This window comes from Glycine soja, chromosome 3 (assembly GCF_004193775.1).
Source record: "Glycine soja cultivar W05 chromosome 3, ASM419377v2, whole genome shotgun sequence".
NCBI lineage: Eukaryota > Viridiplantae > Streptophyta > Magnoliopsida > Fabales > Fabaceae > Glycine > Glycine soja.
Genome location: NC_041004.1, coordinates 27,112,649 through 27,127,654, shown reverse-complemented (window position 1 = coordinate 27,127,654; position 15,006 = coordinate 27,112,649). Strand labels below are relative to the sequence as shown.

At 37.3% G+C, this 15,006-nt stretch overlaps 1 protein-coding gene across 1 annotated transcript; it reads left to right on the top strand.

The window, feature by feature from the left end:
* The first annotated feature begins 911 nt into the window (after positions 1 to 911).
* On the top strand, positions 912 to 12,953 carry LOC114406344 (copper-transporting ATPase HMA4-like). Its single transcript, XM_028369032.1, has 8 exons — positions 912 to 1,409; positions 2,616 to 3,364; positions 3,506 to 3,977; positions 4,721 to 4,888; positions 5,071 to 5,325; positions 5,957 to 6,079; positions 6,728 to 7,213; positions 12,226 to 12,953. Exons 1-8 carry the CDS (start codon positions 1,191 to 1,193, stop codon positions 12,616 to 12,618), a joined length of 2,865 nt encoding a protein of 954 aa, XP_028224833.1. The 5' UTR covers positions 912 to 1,190; the 3' UTR covers positions 12,619 to 12,953.
* The last annotated feature ends 2,053 nt before the right edge of the window (positions 12,954 to 15,006 follow it).

The window sequence follows — 15,006 nt, the reverse complement described above, 5'->3', positions numbered from 1 at the left end:
AGACTTTATGTGTATTCAATAGAGAGCTCTAAGTCTCAATGTGTCCTTCTCATTTGCTTCCTACTCTTTTTATAGGTCTAAGGTAGCTTAAAATTCATGCGACCTAACACTAAGCGTGCCCTTCTAGGATTAGCGGGTATGACGATGATCACGCGCTGAGTGCAGCGACATTTAGGCTTAGCGAGTATGGCAGCGATCACGCGCCTTTGAGCTTCTTCATGGGCCTTCTTCACGCTAAGCTTGGTCCGGCCGCTAAACGAGACGACGTGTTGGGCCTGTCTTGTGCGCTAAGCGAGTAGTCCCAATCTTCAATATTTTCTTCAAGGCTTTTTCTTCATGTTTTTGCTTCAATTTTTCCTCTAAAACACTTGTAATGTCCTTCTTTCTGGTCAAGAATTAAAATGATATTAAAATCTTCATTATTCCATTAAAAATAACAATAAAGTAGGAGAATTCTAATCATTTTTAGTTAAAATTGATTATCAATTAAACATAAATTTCGTAGTTATCAATGAGACTTTTTAAATTTATTTATATTAGAATTTAAAATTAATATTTATTTTAAAAAAAAAATTGGAGTCCCAAAGGGATAGGAATGGAAAAAACAATTTTTTGCGACAAAAATCAGGGACAGGAACGAGGGATAATTGGGAGATGGGGACGAGACCAAGAGGATGGAAGTGCTCCTCGTCCCACCCCGCCCCGGTTTACATCCCTAGACACAAAGAACAATTATAAAAAGGTAATTAGCTCCTTTGATAAATTATTCTTTAATATATATAACTATTTTCATTTTCTTTTGTGACCCTTAAAGATGATATCACTTTTCCTCAAAATCCCAAATAAAGATAGAGACACTCTTTCATCTAGATATGCCATTTAGCGTAACGCAATAAGGGTAGAAGCGGCAAATACTCAATTCTTGGTGGGAAAACGAAGGATCAAGTCGTTACAAGTTCAAAAGTTCAGAATAAAACAGCGAGTATTCCAACTTTCAAGCATGCATCTCAAGGCACTATTACTCATTTTGCGTCACCTCTTTTATCCTTATCTCCCCCCTCAGATTCTCGAAACCTCCGAACCCTATGTTCTCTCCCTCTCCTCTTTTTTCTTCTTCTCTTCTCTTCTCCCTGAAATCCCAATTCACGTTTAAACTTTGAATTGCGTTTGTTCGAATTTCAACCCTTTCGATGGAAGCTAACGGGATTGGTGAACTTAAGATACCTTTGCTGCAGACTCCGGAAGATGGCGCCGTTAGGACAGTTTATTTCCAACTGAGTGACATCAAGTGTGCCTCCTGCGTGAATTCCGTCGAGTCCGTCGTTAAGAACCTTGACGGCGTCAAAAGCATCGCCGTATCGCCACTTGATGGAAGAGCCGCAATCAAGTTTGACCCTAAGTTCGTTACAGTAAGTCAGTCAGACTTAGGTCTTTTCTGCTCTATTTTATTTATACTTTTTTTTTTCTAAAGTTTAATTTCCATACAACAAATTAGAAATCATACTATACTTTTAAATAGTTTTATTCTATTTTTGAGGCTATGTTTGTTTTACTGTTTCATTCCGTGTGCACACATTCCAAGGCACTCTTCTGTGAGAAGAAACGAATTATTACTTCTCCTTTAACGTCCATTGTTACTTCACCTTAAACGTTCGTTTGGGGTGTTAAATGGAAAGCAAACACGCGCTAAATAATTATTATTTATTCTATACTTACTAACAACAAAGAAAATATACTCATTTGGTGTCCACATTCCATTGAACTAAACAATTTTACCTTTAAATTACTTCTTTTAAGTTTTTTTTTTAAAATAACTTACAATAACTTCCCACTACTTCTATATTATTAATTTTTTTTATTCCGTCACTTTTTTTTTATTAATTGTATTTAACTTCTGATTATTTTTTCTTTTATTATATTTTAAAAATTTAGAGAGGCACGGACTTTCCCTAGTTATAAATGATGATTTTGGACCATGTGATAATTTTTGCATGGCATAGATTATTTTTTCTCTTATTGTTATTCTGTTTTAGAAACAGAGTTGACATGCAAATTGGTTTTGGAATCTTAGTGCATGTTTTGGTTAAAGTTTGCAAACATAAGTTTACTGTGTTGTAAAACTCAAATTTGATAAGAAAAAAACTGAATTTACTTCAATATGGTTTTTGTTTGGATATTCTTTGTTAAAAAATAAGTTGATAAAATGGAATTTTGTTTGGAAAATACTAATCAAAAGTACTCGTACTTGATGCTGTTCTTAAACAAATATTGGCAATGGAAAATGAATTTTCAAAAGCAACCCCATGTGTTGCTTCCAACTGAAACTTAGTTTAATGTTAAACATAGCTGGAAAAATTACTTTCAGGGGAAACCAAACGTAATAGCAAACTGAGTTTGGATGAGGCAAAAGTGTGTTGGAGGAGCCCAAACAAACAAGTATCCAAACATAGCCGCTTTCCTAAGGACAAAATTTGTATAAATTAGAACTTCCCGGGACTAAATCAATACAAGTAACCGTTTTCAAGGACAATTTTGTATATTAACTATTAAATATAAGTCTTTGGTGTACTTCAATATTTACACTGACCAAAAGTCTGGTGATATTTTTTTTGTAGGTGAAACAAATAAAAGAAAGCATAGAGGAGAGTGGGTTTCGAGTAAATGAGCTTCATGAGCAGGACATAGCAGTGTGCCGAGTGAGGATTAAAGGAATGGCATGCACAAGCTGCTCCGAATCTGTTGAGAATGCCCTTCAAATTGTTGAAGGGGTGAAAAAGGCAATTGTTGGTCTTGCTTTGGAGGAGGCAAAAGTGCACTTTGATCCCAACCTCACCAATGTTGACAAGATAATTGAGGCCATAGATGATGCTGGTTTTGGGGCTGATCTTATTAGCTCTGGGAATGATGCAAACAAAGTGCATCTAAAGCTTGAAGGGGTTGATTCTGCAGAGGATGTAAATGCAGTAATGTCTTCTCTTGAGTTAGCTGTGGGGGTGAACCACGTTGAGATGGATTTGTCAGAACATAAAGTTACTGTTAGCTATGATCCAGACATTACAGGTCCAAGGTCTCTCATTTACTGTGTTCAGGAGGAAGCTAGCTGTGGCTCCAAGAAGTATCAAGCAACCTTGTACTCTCCTTCTGGTCAAAGAGAAAGGGATAAGGTGAATGAAATCCGTATGTATAGGGACCAATTTTTGTTCAGCTGCTTATTTTCTGTTCCTGTGTTTGTATTTGCCATGGTGCTTCCCATGCTTCCTCCTTATGGAAACTGGTTAAACTACAAGGTCCACAATATGCTTACTCTTGGGTTGTTTTTAAGATGTATTCTTAGCACGCCTGTGCAGTTCATAGTTGGCAAAAGGTACATTAACTATGAATAACTATTTAATCCTACTTTCTTTTCTTGTTAATGATTCTCTTTATTCACCAAAAGACAATTGTATTATATTGTTTTCAAGAAATTAGATATTCTTAGTCATTTTACTATGGCTATTACTATTAGGTTCTATGTGGGATCATATCATTCACTGAAGCGAAAATCTGCTAACATGGATGTGCTGGTTGCGCTGGGCACAAATGCTGCTTATTTTTACTCTCTCTATATTTTAATAAAAGCGCTGACTTCAGATACATTTGAAGGACAAGATTTCTTTGAGACAAGTTCCATGCTGATATCATTTATTCTATTAGGGAAGTATTTGGAAATTGTTGCTAAAGGGAAAACATCTGATGCTTTAGGAAAGCTGACTCAACTTGTTCCTGATAAAGCTTATTTAGTAGCAATTGATACTGATGGAAATATAATCACAGAGACAGAAATTGACACTCAACTTATACAAAAAAATGACATAATTAAGATTGTTCCTGGGTCCAAAATTCCTGTTGATGGTATAGTTATAAAAGGGCAAAGCTATGCTAATGAAAGTATGATCACTGGGGAGGCAAGACCTGTTGATAAAAGCCCAGGAGATAAGGTATTATTCTTATGTTATGACTCATAATTGCTAGTAGTTTTTTATGTTACTGATTACAAGAGCAGAAGCATTCCATGACAAAATCAGAAATAAAGCTGAGTGTCCATGTTGAAGGGTGAGAATTCCATGAAAGATGGCTCTGATAGCAGCTATGTATTTTATTACAGAGAAATAGGGCAATGTCCTAATTATAGAGATCAAAATTGCTCACAGAAAAAGAAAATAAAAGAACAGAACAAATCCTTGCGGTTTTGCAAACCTCCTTGCTCAAACGTCCCAAAAATCACTCAATTACTAGCTTTATCTTTACCATGTCTTCACCTCTCGCCCCCTTATTTTTTTCTTCTAAATCTTCCTCTTCCTTCCCACTTTACTTGCCATGTAGCCAAGGTTGTTGCAACCCTGAATCCCTTTTCTGCCTGATACTCATAATTCTCATGTGGTCTATCATGGGAATTCCTAACAATAGGTGAACGTGCAACAAAAAAGATGGGAGTGGATGCACTCCATGGCGTGTTTAGTGATGATTAAATTAAGATTAACATATAGAGAGAGTATACACAAAGACATGTGCAATAGATTCAGGAGGTTGATATATTTTCTTTCTTATTTTATTTTCTATGGAAGGGGGATGTCATGTAGTGAAATGTATAACCTTTGATTCCAAGTTCTAATGGTTCAAATTAGTGTAAAGGTAGCATGATAGAGTGGTAAGAACATTTTTAATTTCATGTGCTGGACAGGTTATCAGTGGAACCATTAATGAGAATGGCTGCATACTGGTTAAGGCCACACATGTTGGATCTGACACTGCACTTTCTCAAATAGTTCAGCTCGTTCAAGCTGCTCAGCTGGCCAAAGCACCAGTTCAAAAACTTGCCGACCATATTTCAAGGGTTTTTGTTCCAATAGTGAGTGTTGTTCCTCAACTATACGTTTCTAGTTTTTTTTCCTTAAAAAAGGTTTCATCTATGTGTAGAGATTTAATATAATATACATCTCTTTAGGGAGACTGAACTTATATATACTGTTATCAGTATTGCAACAATATTTTATCAATGAGAAGATGCTTATTTTGTGGTTGCATCCTTAGGTGGTTGTTTTAGCACTAATTACTTGGCTTGGATGGTTCATTCCCGGGGAAGCTGGTATTTACCCTAAACATTGGATACCAAAAGCAATGGATGCATTTGAGCTTGCTTTGCAGTTTGCTATTTCTGTTCTGGTTGTTGCTTGCCCATGTGCTCTGGGTCTTGCAACACCAACTGCAGTCATGGTTGCTTCTGGCATGGGTGCTTCTCAAGGTGTTCTCATCAAGGGTGGAGATGCACTGGAAAAGGCACACAAGGTGATGCTATTTCTTTTTGCTGTTACTCCAAATCTCGAATTGTAGTATGTAAACTTTGCTTGCATTTGGAGAGCACTAATAAAAATTTGTAAAAGTAATATTTTGAACACCATGTGAACCTTTCCCCATTTTTTGTTTATCAGAATTAAGTTGTTTGAAAAATGATAACTAGATGTCGAAAAGTAATCAGCCATCGAAGTTTCCTGTTATTTGCGACTCATGACAAAATCTTTAGACTGCAAGTTGTTATATTACTTAGCATAGGGCCTTCTTTTTAGAAAGTAGTCAAGGTTGCCTAAGTGTCTGAAATGGAAACCAGACATAGTATTAGCATGAGATGATATAATAATACCTGATAGCATTGTTCTGTATGATTTCCCCCCTTGTTTCAGCATTCATAAGTTGGTTTGTGTAAAATATGTACAATTAACCTTTAATGGACTGTGCTGTTCTACCCATTTTTTCTTGTTTGAATCCCTCTACTGTCATAAATAGATTGCATATTTGATATTTGATGAGGCATGTCTAAAGTATTTTGTCAATGTTTATATTCTTTTCTAGATGGAAACAAATTCCTTATAATTTTATTGTATTTCTTTTGTTGAAATCTCATTCATTGCTTCCAATGCAGGTAAAAATTGTTGTGTTTGATAAGACTGGGACACTAACAGTTGGGAAGCCAGAGGTAGTTAGTGCAGTGCTGTTTTCTGAATTTTCTATGGAGGAATTATGTGACATGACAATTGCTGTGGAGGTATTTTTTTTTTATATTGAACAATACTTTACTTGAGGGCGAGCCCTGGTGCAGTGGTAAAGTTGTGCCTTGGTGACTTGTTGGTCATGGGTTCGAATCCGGAAACAGCCTCTTTGCATATGCAAGGATAAGGCTGTGTACAACATCCCTCCCCCATACCTTCGCATAGCGAAGAGCCTCTGGGTAATGGGGTACGAAGTTTTTTTTTTTTATTGAACAATACTTTACTTATTTGGATATCTGAATATTTGATGTAACTTTATTCTTATTAACAATTTTGGATCCTATGATGAAAAGACATTATTATAAAAGCGAAACTGAATCTAGTTTTGATAAAAAAAAAAAAGTTTGGTTGTCTTGTAATGGAAAAAATGTTGGCTTAGGTTGATTTCAAGTGGTTTATATTAAAATAGATTCCAAATAAATTTGAAAGACACAAGACAATAGCTTTGTCTTCATTTAATAGATTTGGGGGTTAAGAATTCTAGTTAGTATGTGCTCCCTGTATTTTGGTATTTGAATTCACAGTTTGTTCAATGAGATGAAAAACAAAATGGAGAAAAAAATCTAAATGGCACTTTCTAATCCAGATATATCTAATTTTATTTTTCTACAATGTTTAAGCTAATTATTTATACGAATTTTTAGGCAAGTAGTGAGCACCCAATAGCAAAAGCTGTTGCGGCACATGCAAAGAGGCTGCGCCAGAAATTTGGTTCTTGCACTGAGGAAGTCCCAGATGTGGATGATTTTGAAGTACACATGGGAGCTGGGGTTAGTGGAAAGGTTGGTGATAGAACAGTTGTGGTAGGAAACAGGAGACTCATGCATGCTTGTAATGTTCCAATATGTTCTAAGGTTGAGAAGTACATCTCTGAAAATGAAATTCTGGCTAGAACTTGCATTTTAGTTTCAATTGATGGAAAGATTGCTGGTGCATTCTCTGTAACTGATCCTGTAAAACCAGAGGCTAAACGTGTCATTTCTTTTCTCCATTCTATGGGCATCTCAAGCATCATAGTGACTGGTGATAACTGTGCTACCGCCACTGCTATTGCAAATGAAGTAGGTATTGATGAGGTCTTCGCTGAGATAGATCCTGTGGGCAAAGCTGATAAGGTGAAAGACTTGCAGGTAAGGCTTGTAAGCTATTAAGCTGTTAGAAACTCAAGCTAAAAGAAAGTCTCTCTATAGGATCTAGTAAACTAATATAGTTGATATGAGAAAGGCTAACAATACACTATCTAACACACCCTTTTGAATACGCTTTTTACTGTTGGCTAAAATTTATCAGAAATCACAATTTTGTCGGTCTCACTTCTTATTTAATTAGCTCCACTTGTTATTTTGTTGTTCCTAATAAATTTTAACCAATTGTAGAGTGTTAGGAACCAAGAATTGAAATGAGAAAGAAAAGGAAGAATTTTATTGACTACTAAGAATAGAAAATAGGAGAGAAAACTCTCGTCCAAGGGTTTCCCCTTCACAAAGGATTTCTCCTTTCACAAAGAGCTAATGCTCAATTTACAATGACAACAAATCTCCCTCTCTCCTATCCTTCTTCCCCTATTTATATCTAACAAACTCCTCTAACTAACTAACAAACTAATTAGCTAACTCATTAATAGTCTAACTATCTTAACTAACCCACCATTTTCCTTATATCCTAACAATACACCCCTCCTAAAAATCAACCTTGTCCTCAAGGTTGGAATTTGAAAACTGGAAATGCACACTGAAATCTCCTCAAGTTTTCTCCGATTGCTGGAAGACATTTGCACTTCTTGTAACTTAACTGGGAATAACCCGCTGTCCCTGCATGCGGGGTTGAGTTCGGTGGCTCTGGTGGAGATCGGGATGGAAGAAAATTCTGATTAAACTGGACCTCCATATGTGATGCTTCAATCTCTTTCCACCTCTGCTCTTTTAACATGTCATTGGGCACACAGACATCCAACTTTAGTAGTATAAATCCTTCCACCTAGTTTGAATTCCAAGTTTTGGCTCCTCTTTGATGAATCCCCTTTCTATAGCCCATTTGGACATGGCTCACTATGTAAAAAATTATACCTCCTTTGCAGAATTCCAAAACTCCCCCCTTTCTCTTTCTCATCCTCCAGAATTGAATCATTTACACTAACAGGGTATTCCTCTTTGGTGTCCCTCCATGGGGGATCAACTATGAACCCACTGGCCACTTCATGCAAACTCAGGTCCGGCGGCTTTGGTGGTGGTGGGGATGAGGGTGGACTCCTTGGCTCCATTGTCGAGTTGTCATCCATAGTTGCAACAAAATTTAATGCTAGAGGCTCACCCAACAAGTTGACATTCCAAGATTCCAGTACCATTGATGTTCCAACCACCTTCATGAGTGATTTTTGTTTTCATCATAACAATTTCTTTTATGAAAATTTGAATCTTGAAAACAATGTGGCTTGGTTGCATCAGCAGCTTCGACTTCCTTCTTGATCAAATCTGTTATTGGGTTATAAAAAAAATTGTCTTCGCAGCCCACATCCGTTACTCTATTCTCCTTGTGCTTCTCCCTTTTTATTGATGAATCAACTTCTTCCTCCATAACCTTTTCAATCATTGTTTCTCTTGCTAATTTTGCTTCATCATTTTTGGTTTCTTCTCCACCCCAAAGGGTGTGGTTCTACATTGTTGAACCTTCTTTACGTTTGTTTTCTGATTTCAAGAACTGCAATGGGTCACTGTCACACTCAAAACTACTATCCTTTAAATCAGTTCCCCCTTTTATGTTTCTATCAAAGTTGGGTAGTTTCATCTTTCTTGTCCAAGAACTAGCCTTTGCTTCACGGCATTCTGACCCACTTTCCTCCATGCTATTTTTGTCTTGTTGAGAGGCATGGGAATCAACTTCTTCATTCAATATCTTGCACAACATGTTTTTCAACTCTGAAATGTTGGTCCTCTCTTTGAAGAACTCCATGGAAATCTTCTTTTTTTATGTGGGTTTCTGTCAATTTGTTTTTCTTGCTTAAAGATACTCAATCTTTCAAAGACGTGGTTACCATAGCAATCTCCAAATCTTTTGATCAAAGCTGTGGAAAATGACTCTCAATCTGAATCTGAGTTCTTTTGACTCCAAATGTAGAACCAATGTGTCGTAACACCCTCCATGCTCATGAATGCATATTGTAGCTTATGGAATGAAGGAATTTCTTGTACCTCATAATTTTTCAGCCATAGCAATCCAACCAATTGGGTATGTGATAGCAAGAAGGAGGCTAATAGCAAGAAGGAGGTGCATACAGTAAACAGGCCCAAAAGGAACAGCATACCTGAAGGATTTCGTGTGATGTGCTGAGCTGGTCATTTCCTTAGCTTTGTCTGCCATTAGTGCCTTAGATTCCTTTCTGTTAGGATTATGCTAGCAGAAGATGACAAATTCTGTTATTCTTCATACCACTATATATATGATGAATGTAATAAGGCAAGACATGAATGAAATTACCTTTTCTCTCAATTGTTTCCCTCTTTCCTTGAATTCTTCGGAGGATTCTAGCCCTCGAAGCCTAGAGTTGCTATCAATTTGGTGCTCTCGTTGAGAGAACATGGCGGACTCCCCTAGATCCAAGGTCTCCTCCGACCGACTGGAGGATGCCATTGCGAAGCTCACCTCCCATCAGCTTTCCTTGAGCGAAACTGTGCACACCATGACTCTTAAGATTGATGAGTTGATCCATAAGATGCCCCCCCCCCCCCCAGCCTCCTTTGGCTTCACCCACGTTGTCCACGGCAACACCATCCCCACCTACCTCCGCTCCCCATCTAATGAAACTGGATGTGCCCCGTTTTGACGGAACAGACCCCCTTGGTTGGATCTTCAAGATCAACCAATTCATCGAGTATCACGCGACTCCTGAACACGAATGCCTCACCATAGCATCGTTTTACATGGAGGGTCGCACATTGGCTTGTTTCCAGTGGATGGCCGGTAAGGGTCAATTCACCTCCTAGCCAAACTTCCTTCAGGCTCTGCAGACGTGCTTCGCACCGTCCCAATACGAAGATCCCACTGGTGCACTGTTCAAACACACTCAACGCACAACGATAAACAATTACCTCTCTGAGTTTGAAGACCTGGCGAACCGCATCGTCGGATTGCCTCCCACTTTCCTCTTAAGTTGCTTCATCTCCGATTTGACGCCGGAGATCCGGCATGAAGTACATGCTCACCAGCCTCTCACTCTAACCTAAGTAGCAGGGTTGGCTCGACTTCAGGAGGAGAAGCTCCTTGATAGTCCCGCCCAGGCACACAATCATTCATCCCTCTCTGCGCCGCTACCGCCAGTACGACCCCTCCTCTCACCGCAACCACCACTATTGATAGCTCCCCCGAAACCTTCCCTGTCCGCGGCCTTGCCCCTTAAGTGCCTGTCGCAAAAAGAGCTCGCCTCCCGCTGGGAACGCGGCTTATGCTTTAACTGCGATGAGAAGTTTCATCGCGGGCACCACCCTGTATGAAATCATTTTTGGCTGGAAACCATTCAGTTTTCTGGAATACATTGCCGGCACCTCTAATATTGCCGCCATTGATGATTTACTCACTAATCGCAAAGCCATTTTTGCAGAATATCAGAAGAAATTACTTAAGGCTCAAGAGAAGATGAAACTGGTGGCTGATACCAAATAGCGGGACGTCATGTTTAATACAGGGGATTGGGTCATGGTTAAACTCCGGCCTTACCGGCAGACCTCGGCCACAAGGATACACGGTGGTTACTCCAAACTAGCCAGGAGGTTTTATGGGCTCTTCAAGATCTTGGAGCGAAAGAGAAGATAAAACAGGTGGCTGATACCAAATAGCGGGACGTCACATTTAATACAGGGGGCTGGGTCATGGTTAAACTCCAGCCTTATCGGCAGACCTCGGCCACAAGGATACACGGTGGTTACTCCAAACTAGCCAGGAGGTTTTATGGGCTCTTCAAGATCTTGGAGCGAATTGAGCCAGTGGCTTACTGCCTTAAGCTACCCGAAGCAACACGCATCCACCCTGTTTTTCACTGCTCATTGCTCAAACCGTTCCATGGGGCCTCGGTGATGACCCTCAACTTCCACTACCTTCTAATTCAGTTGACAATCACCCCATTATCAAACCTTTAGCCATTTTAAATACTTGTCAATCTGCGTAGAACTCCATCTGGCAGGTTTTGGTCCAATGGGAAGGATTGTATCCTGAAGACACGTCCTGGGAAGACTGGGAGCAGCTTCGATCAAGCTCACCTTGAGGACAAGGTTATTTTGCAAGCAGATAGGGACGATAGCAAGAAGGAGGCTGATAGCAAGAAGGAGGTGCATACAGTAAACAGGCCCAAAAGGAACAGCATACCTGAAGGATTTCGTGTGATGCGCTGAGCTGGCCATTTCCTTAGCTTTGTCTGCCATTAGTGCCTTAGATTCCTTTCTGTTAGGATTATGCTAGCAGAAGATGACAAATTCTGTTATTCTTGATACCACTATATATATGATGAATGTAATAAGGCAAGACATGAATGAAATTACCTTTTCTCTCAATTGTTTCCCTCTTCCCTTGAATTCTTCGAAGGATTCTGGCCCTCGAAGCCCAAAGTTGCTATCAGTATGTCCCCATGAATGCTAACAGCTCCACCTTCTTAGCCCAAATTTGTGCTTCCTCCATCTCTAAAGCTGGTTCTCCTCGAAGATCCGGCAGGTCGAACCAATTTAGGAACCAAGAATTGAATTGAAAAAGAAAAGAAAGGATTTTATTGACTAGTAAGAAAAGAATAGAAAATAGGAGAGAAAACTCTTCTCCAAGGATGACTTCACAAAGAATGTCTCCTTTCACAAAGAGCTAATACTCAATTTACAATGACAACAAATCTCCCTCTCCCGTATCCTTCTTCTCCTATTTATATCTAATAAATCCCTCTAACTAACTAACAAACTAGCTAACTAACTCATTAATAGTCTAACTATCTTAACTAACTCACCATTCTCCTTATATACTAACATAGAGTGTTAGATACTAGAGAGTGTGTTGCTAGCACTCCTCTCGTTGATACATTTTGGTTATAACATGATGTCCGAAGGCTTAACATCAGAGTTCATATGAAACAATAATAATTTCTGATTTTTGAAATTGAAACTGGATGCAGATGAAAGGAATGACTGTGGCAATGGTAGGTGATGGAATAAATGACTCGCCAGCCTTGGTTGCTGCTGATGTTGGCATGGCAATTGGTGCTGGAACTGACATAGCTATAGAAGCTGCTGATATAGTTCTGGTCAAAAGCAGTCTGGAAGATGTGATCACAGCCATAGACTTATCAAGAAAGACCATGTCGCGCATCCGGCTGAACTACATCTGGGCTCTTGGTTACAACATTCTAGGCATGCCAATTGCCGCTGGAGTCTTGTACCCCTTTGCTGGAATCAGATTGCCCCCATGGCTTGCTGGTGCTTGCATGGCTGCTTCCTCTCTTAGTGTGGTTTCCTCATCTCTTTTGCTGCAGTTCTATAAAAAACCTCTGCATATAGAATCCTCTTGATGGCCTATTTATGCCTTCTAGTTTGATTAAAAGTCCACATCATGTTGGCCACAAGACTCAGGTCAGGTGTAACATTTTTCGGTTACCCGATTGATATAATAATTCTTTTACTGCTACTATTTGGTCAAAAAATAGGTTGGCCTAAAGTGCAATGTTTCATGGAAACAATTGATTCTCCATCTTGCCCACATTAATAACAAGTCATGTATGTACCTGCAGTTTAAATCTTGAGGTTGTTGGAACAAGATATTGGAAATGAATCAGGAGACTAATTAATTGGTTCCATTGTTTGGATTGTGAAATTGTCAACGAAATGAAATGGGATTTTATTTTAATGTGTAAAAAGTTTAGGTAAGTGGATTTTGAGCCTCACCGGCACCAGGCAGGCAAGCCTCGAAGGCTCAATTTGATTGATATTTTGAAGTATTTATTAGAAATCAGTTATACTAAAATATTTTTACTCTTTTAATTTTTGTAAATTTGTTATTAAATATTTTAAGGCAATAGTATTTATTAGGGTGTAAAAATTGAAATGAAAGTTTTAATATTTCATTAATAACTGAAAAAGTCAATCAGTATATATATATATATATATATATATATATATATATATATATATATATATATATATATATATAATTGAATGTAAAAATGTCAAACAATTTAAAATACAGGGAGCAAGATTTAGCCTATAATATAATTGATTTTGCATTCTTCCTTTCGTAGCCTGTTACATGATTTTATTACTTAAGTGAGGCTTGGAATTTGTTCTTCCTCCTTTCAATCCCAACACTTCCTCTGGTATCCCTATACAAACTACAGAGCATACAACCCGAGAAATATCCGAAGATCTGGTGAACAGAAAACTATTGTTATATGTCTGATGTCAAATTGTATTGTTTGTTGTTTTCATTTATTCTTATTCACGAACTTTTCCAAACGATACTAATGGTAGGAGCTACTATGAAGTTGGCACATTAATTACACTGTTAACAAAAGTTACTATGTATTTATGCATTAGTCTTAGAACATTTACCATGCATAATTGTTTGAGTTGTTTATTATAATTTTGTGGACCTTATAATTTTATATAGATTTAAGTATTTTAAATAAAAATTTACTCTAATGCTAAGATTATTAAAATTAGTGCTTAAATTAATTTGTGGGTCCTATGATGCTTGAAAATATGTTGTTTATAGTATAATGTTATTAAACAATGGTTGCTTATATAAGCAAAGGTGCCTACATAAGCAACTCTGTCATATACTCTAGTGGTAAAAAAAAAACTGAAGCAGTGTTTAAAATTAAACAACTCATGTAAACATTCCATTGGACATGCTCTTATCACGAAATAGTTTGTGGTTTGCATTGAAGTGGTCTTTAATTTATTTTAATATTTTATTTATAGTATATTACTCTTTTCATCCCTGTTACTTTGGTGTAACTTGAAAATAAATAACATCAGTATAATTTATGTATTATCTAATCATGTAATGTTGCATGACTTATATTGTCATATAAGATAATTCAGTTTAATTTTTGTTTTTGAAATTGAAATCCAAGGATTTTTTGCCAAATCTGATTTTTTTTAATTTAATGTTTTATTTAAAGACATTTTTATTCCTAATTAATTCTTATTCTTTCTTATTGTAAACCTAGTGTACATTCCCTGCATATAATCTTTCTCATTGTTGTCAAAAACATTAGAGACAGAGTTCTTGTCTCCGCATTCCTTATGCAAAAGCTAAGTATTATTAATATTTTTTCCTTTAAATTGATTTCGTAATTATCTTTTATCCAACGAACAAGTATATTTTTATCCAAGATAAAACAAGAATATCTAATAAAATTTTGAAATATATACTTTTATCTTTATCTTGAATTTCTTTATAGTAAACAAGTCAAAGAGAAAAATATTTATAATTTTCCCTATGAAATACATAATATTTTCACGTGTCATACTCAGGTTTGATTTAGTCATGAAATATTCTACTTAGTGATGATGGATACACCAAATTATGTCATTGTGAGAAAATAAAGCAAACAATGATGAAGGTGTTTCCATTTTATTTTGACATTTATATTTGGAATAATTAGACAATATTTATTTTGTTGTTGGCTTTTCATAAAACAAAGAAAGAAAGAAATAGAAAACCAAAAGCAAGAAAGTGCCTTTGTAAAATCTTGATTTTGTATGGTCATATATACTTGTTGTCATGAGGATGCATAATACAACTGATGCAATCCTCCCTAGGAGGGGACCAGTCACTAGAGCCATGAGCAAGAGGCTCCAAGAGGATTGGGCTAGAGTTGCTGAAGAAGGCCCAAGGGTTCTCATGAACCTCAGGGTAAATTTTTAAGTCCATGGGTCAAGGTTGGGTCCAATTA